The sequence below is a fragment of the Excalfactoria chinensis genome, unplaced genomic scaffold, assembly GCF_039878825.1.
Source record: "Excalfactoria chinensis isolate bCotChi1 unplaced genomic scaffold, bCotChi1.hap2 Scaffold_85, whole genome shotgun sequence".
In the NCBI taxonomy this organism is placed as follows: Eukaryota; Metazoa; Chordata; class Aves; order Galliformes; family Phasianidae; genus Excalfactoria; species Excalfactoria chinensis.
The window spans coordinates 489,280-495,695 of NW_027315717.1; the positions used below are offsets into that span (position 1 = coordinate 489,280).

Below are 6,416 nucleotides of genomic sequence, written 5' to 3' on the forward strand. Positions count from 1 at the left end.
TGTAAAGAGAGCAGGAATGAAAAGAGCACGTTGTGCTGCTTTCTGTGGCTGTAGCTGCCCCAGACCCAGGCAAGGTAGGAAGAGAGAAGAGCTAAGAAAAAGTCTATTTTGAAAGCTTTTTAGTCATTTTTTAACCACTTAGAGAATCTGGTTCCATGTTTGCATGAGAAAATCGAAAGTGGATTGAAAAGAAATAGTGAAATAAATTGCAGGGTATTTTTGAAGATTACTGTATCACAAACAATCATAAATAGAAACTAGTCTAAAACATAAAGAACCACCACAGGGAATCATGTGAGGAAGATGTGCACTTTATTGATGGTGGAGAAGTGTGTATTGCAACACCCTGCTGAGAGCATGCTTGATCTCCCTGTTCCTCAAGCCGTAAATAATAGGGTTTAGAGTTGGAGGAAACACAGAGTACAGAAGTGCCATCATCAGATTCACGGATGGGGAGGAAATGGAGAAGGGCTTCAGGTAGGCAAAAATGCCAATGCTTACAAACAGGGAGACCACAACCAGGTGAGGGAGGCACGTGGAAAAAGCTTTGTGCCTTCCCTGCTCAGAGGGCATCCTCAGCACGGCCATGAAGATCTGCACATAGGACACAACTATGAAAACAAAGCACCCAAAGACTAAACTGGCACTAAAAATGATAAGCACAACTTCCCTGAAGTAGGAGGCTGAGCAGGAGAGCTTGAGGATCTGGGGGACTTCACAGAAAAACTGGTTGACAACATTGCCTTGGCAGAGAGGCAGTGAAAACGTACTGTCAGTGTGCAGCAGGGAATTGAGAACCCCAGCGCCCCAGGCAGCTGCTGCCATGGTGGCACAAGCTCTGCTGTCCATCAAGGTCCCGTAGTGCAGGGGCTTGCAGATGGCAATGTAGCGGTCATAGGACATGATGGTGAGAAGGGAAAACTCTGCTGAGAGGAAGAAGAAAATGCAAAAGACCTGTGCAGCACATCCTGCGTAGGAGATGGCCCTGGTGTCCCAGAGGGCGTTGGCCATGGCTTTGGGGAGAGTGGTGGAGATGCTGCCCAGGTCGAGGAGGGCCAGGTTGAGCAGGAAGAAGTACATGGGGGTGTGCAGGCGGCGGTCGCAGGCTACTGCTGTGCTGATGAGGCCGTTGCCCAGGAGGGCAGCCAGGTAGATGCCCAGCAAGAGCCAGAAGTGCAGGAGCTGCAGCTGCCGCGTGTCTGCCAACGGCAGCAGGAGGAACTCGCTGATGGAGCTGCTGTTGGGCATCTGCTGTTCCTGGGCTTGGAGTCCTGTTCAGAGTGCAGAAGATGATGACAAGTCCACACCATTCTCAGAGACACTCCTCTCGCTACACTATGACTGACAGAAAAATGGAAAATATTCATTTAATTCCAGAACTTGAATTTATTTTCATGATCTTCACCATCACTTAAGGAGCGGAAGATTATGGAGCTCTTAATTCCTTCTCTTTTCCTAATCATATATCAGCCTCCTGGATATTTATGTGACAGTTCACGAAACAAGCATTTGACTGTAGAAGGATGTGGGAGCCTCGGAGCTGAGTTTATGTTTGAAAGCCCCTTTTAGATTTCTCCCTCCAATCCTCTTTCCTTCCCTCAGACCAGGAAATAGAAAATCCCTGCCTTGGCTCTCCTCTTGCAAAGCACCCTCACAAATATTCAGTTGTGCGGTGGAGCTGTGATCTCCCTGCCACAGGCAGCAGCTGTGGCAGCAGAAGCCCTGCCTGGGGACTCCTTCCACTCACACATCTCCCCCTGAACAGCAAGGACCCTGCTCTGCCTGACAGCCCTTGGCACCCGCCTGCAGCCCCGTCTGCACAGACTGCAGCTGTGCTGGGACACGCAGCCCTCAGGGCTGTGCTTTCATACTGCAGAATGGAAACCCTCAGCTAAAACAGAAGCCTTTTTCCCCTGAAAAGAAACATGCAGTGCATGAAGCCAGTTCTGCTTCAGAACTATCCGCATTTAGTCCCGCTTTTAGTTAACCCTCTATGAAAAGCAGCTCACAGTCTGAAGTGAGACTTACCATGTCGTGATCTGTGAGAAGTGCTCCTGCACTGAGCTCACATCCCGCTCAGACCATTCACATCCTGCAAGCTCTCTCCCCTTTCTCTCCTCTCCTTCTGTCACCTGCAGGCTGTGCTGTGCACAAGAGCTGCTCCTGGGCACAGCTGTCTCTCTGCAGCACTGCCCACTTTTATGATCTCCCTGAGTCCCAGAAGCCCAGCCCAGCAGAATAGGATGACATTTTCATCCTTCCCACTCGTCTCCCCTGAGATATCCCTGGGTCCTGATGGCCAACAGCCCCTGAAAGTCAACAGCATCATGACTGTGTCTAACTCATTTCTTGTACAAATTTTCCCAGTGAAAGACAAACCTCAACAGAAGCGGAATGGACATGGCATGCAGTTGACCACTGTGTTTTACTGTTCATTCAATTGCAACACTTTTCCTGCTTTTGTTGGCCAAAAACAAAAGGAATTCTTTCATGGACCATGTGTTTCTGGTTCTCTGTGGAAAGCTAGTTGGAGCTGGTGCATATGAATTTTAACACTGAGCGGGTGAATGCAGAGGAGAAGATTGATGTGAAAAAAAGGGATGCAAGTCCCATGGGGCCAATGTGAGTAGAAATAGGGTGGGGAGGTTGAGGAGGACATTTGCCCACACAGTAACGGAATAGAACTCATTGGGAACATTCCGGATTGATACCAGTTGCACAGTGCTGCTTTAATGACTTGTTTAAACTCAAATATAAATAAATAAACAGTAAACGACTGCTGGCTTCGGCCACTTTAAGCTCTCTCCATATTGCTCTCTATTTTGCTGTACAGGTTCTGAATACCTTAAGATGATGACAGGAAGGCACAAGGCTCAGGAGGCTCTTCAGGTGATAATGGGCCCCAGGCGACACTTGATGACAAGTCCGTCAACCTCCAGTGCAGAGAGAAGTTTGCACAGAGTGCTCAACAAGACAAAGGCAGAAGTAACAGTGAACTTTCTTGGAGTATTAATGGGCCCACTGAGGGACACTAACAAGCAAGCTTCCCCAGGGACTTGTTAGAGCAGATAATTGGAAGCCATGACTACAGGCAGGCAAAGGCACTGGCATGGTGGCTCTGATTCTGAGAAATCCCTGCTTTTTCTTATGAAGCAGAAAGGCCAAGCCCTGATTCCCAGGCCCTTGGCAGGGAGAACCTCATGCTGACTAAGGATCCTTCCTGGGGCAGTGGAATGGAGGTCTGTATGATTTCAAAATGAAAGACCAAGGGACAGAAGATCCCAGGCTCTGCATGGGCTGCAAGGATGCTGTGAAGTGCATGTCCCATGTGTGCCCTGTGTCTCATCACAGGATGTGGGATGTGAGAAGGGCCCAGTCTGAACATGCAGTCAATCCCAATGAAACTCTGAACTTCACATCTCTCAGTTCTGGTGACATCCTATGCACACTCTCTCATAATTTGATGTCTTTTATGCTCTTCAGTGCCCAGAAGTGCACCCAGTGCTCCAGGTGAGGCTGCAGCAGTGCAGAGCAGACAGGGACAATCCTTTCCCTCACCCTGCTGGCAATGCCTTGCTTGATGCACTCCAATGGACCGCTGAGCTTCCTGGGTGCCTGAGCACACTGCTGACTCATGTTCGGTTTGATGCTGACCAGGACCCCCAATCCTTTTCAGTCAGACCACTCTCTAGTGTCCCATATCCAGTCAGTGTGTATGTCCAGGATTGCCCCTACCCAGCTGCACAATCAGGCACTTGCTATACTTTATGCACTTGGTGCTTAGGACCAACTGGTACCCACTTCTCTGACTTGTCCACATCTCTCCCCACTCACTGGAGGCAACAGCACCTCCTCATCTGGTCTCATCAGCAAACTTGCTCAGAACATCTTCTAGTCCTGCATGCAAGTCATCCGCAAAAACATGAAAGAGAAGTGGCCCTAAAATGGCGCCCTGGAGAACCCTGATAGTGACCATCTACCAGCCTGATAGAACCAAGTGACTATAGTTCTTTGGGCCTGACCTATTGACTAACTGTTCACCCACCATGTTATATTTGTGCCTAGCCGTATGAAGGACATTCTGCCCAGAGGGGTATCAAAAGCTCTACTGAAATCCTCAAGTATAACTTCAGCTGGCTTCCCTTGATCAACCAATTTGCTAACCTTGTCATAAAAAGTCCGATAGTTAAGCAGGACCTTCCCCTCTGGAAGTTGTGTTGTTCTGTGACCAATGACAGAATTGTTCTTCGGCTGTTTTTCCATCACTCCTACCATCATGGTCTCCATCATTTTACCAGGGACTGGAGTAGGACTGACAGGTCCATAATTGCCCCTGTCGCCTTTCTTGCTCTTCCTTACAATGAGACAACATTTGCCAGCTTCCTGTCAACTGGCATGACCCTACATTTATTTAGATGCAATTGAAATGAGAGCCCTGAGCACACTAAGGTGTCATCATTGGAAGAACGTGGACATGCCATAGCTTTGCAATGCCTTGAACTCTGGAGTATGCCACAGATGGAGCAGAGAGGAATTTCCGCCTCTTCTCTTTTGAGCTCATCCATGTATAAGTAGAATAACACTACCTGACACATGGGGACGCTGTCTCTTCTTTGCTCGGCTCTGCTCACAGAGGAGGGGTGCAGGGGGTTGCTCTCATGTCAGTGCAGATAAACTCACTTCCTCTTTAACCCTTTTTCCTCTGTAAACTCTTCCACTGTTTAAACCCTCATTTATACTTCCACATACCCTCAAGTACACTTCCATATGCCATCAACAATTGCAGTTTCTTATACCTTCAAAACAGTTTGTCAAACAATACAGTTCTTCCACAAACAGCCTTAGTACCATCTATCTTTCCATTAACAGTCTGTATTGTTCAGTTATAAACATCTCGCCACAGAACCTGCACTGACTGGCCCACCAACCTCACACACTTTCTCACAAGCAGTAGATCGTATTACATAAATGGGTTGACCCTTATTATATTGGATAATAAAAAAGGCTTTTTAGACTATGTTAAAGTAAATACTAAGGAGACTGTGGGTCCCCTATGAAGTGAGGGGGGTGTTATGGTAATGGAGTGTGCTGAGAAGCTGTAGATACTGAAGGCCTTCTTTGCTTCTGTCTTTTGTGAAAAAGCTCTCCCTCAGGAATCCCAGATTCTGGTGATTAGTATGAGGGTCTAGGGAATGGAAGAATGCCGTTAGTCAGGGAAGAGCTGGTCCATGAGTGCCTAGGCCACACCGATGTTCATAAAGCCATGGGACATTACGGGGTGTATCCATGGATGCTGAGGGAGCTAGCAGCGGTGATTTCTGCACCACTCACGATCATCTTTGAGAGGTCTTGGAGAATAGGGGAGGTGCCTGAAGACTGGACGACAGACAATGTCACTCTGGTCTGCAAAAAGGGCAAGAATGAAGATCCGGGCAATTACAGGCTAGGCAGCCTCAGCTCTGTCCCTGGAAATGTGATGGAACAGCTTGTGCTGGAAGCCATTTCCCGACAACTGGATGAAAAGGAGGTTATCAGGAGTAGTCAGCATGGGTCCACAAAGATCAACCAACCTGACAGCCTTCTATGACATTGTCACCAGCTGGGTGGATGGGGGGGGAGAGCGGTAGATGTCGTCTACCTTGATTCCAGCAAGCCATTTGATATTGTCTCTCACAATATCCTTATAACAAAGATAAGGAAGAGTGGGAAAGATGAAGAAACAGTGAGGTGGGTTGAGAACTGTCCGACTGGCAGAGCACAGAGGGTCATCGTTGGCAGTGCAGAGAACAGTTGGAGCCATGTAAGTAGCTCCTGGGTAGTATACCAGGGGTTGGTGCTGAGTCCGGTCTTGTTCAACATCTTTATCAGTGACCTTGACAAGGGGATAGTGGCCAAACTCAGCAAGTTTACTGATGATATGTACTTGGGAGGATTGGCTGACACGCCTGAAGGCGTGCCTGCTTCTTGTAAGCTGGCATGACCCCAGGCTTTTTTAGATGCCACTGAAATTAGAGCCCAGAGCAAAATAAGGTGTCATCAGTGCAAGAACATAGATGTGCCATAGCTTTGCAATGCCTAGAACTCTGGAGTATGCCACAGATGGAGCAGAGAGGAAGATCTGCCTCTTCTGCTGTGAGCTCATCCATTTGGTGAGTAGAATGACAGTACCTGATACATGGGGACAGTGTCTCTGCTCTGCTCAGCTAGCAGGCGGAATGGTGAGGAGGGTTGCTCTCATGTCAGTGCAGACAAACTCACTTTCTATTAAACCTTTTATCCTCTGTACACTATTCCACTATTTGTACCTTCATTTACACTTCCACATACCCTCAAGTACACTTCCATATGCCACTAACAATTACACGTTCTTGTATCATCAAAACAGTTTGTGAAACAATACAGTTCTTCAGTTCCCA

General features: G+C 47.9%; 1 protein-coding gene across 1 annotated transcript; it reads right to left on the minus strand.

Moving 5' to 3' along the window:
• Nucleotides 1-312: 312 nt before the first annotated feature.
• On the minus strand, nt 313-5,272 carry LOC140265363 (olfactory receptor 14J1-like). Its single transcript, XM_072361278.1, has 2 exons — nt 5,248-5,272; nt 313-1,271 (listed from the first exon to the last, which is right to left on the minus strand). Exons 1-2 carry the CDS (start codon nt 5,270-5,272, stop codon nt 313-315), a joined length of 984 nt encoding a protein of 327 aa, XP_072217379.1.
• Between the last annotated feature and the right edge of the window lie 1,144 nt (nt 5,273-6,416).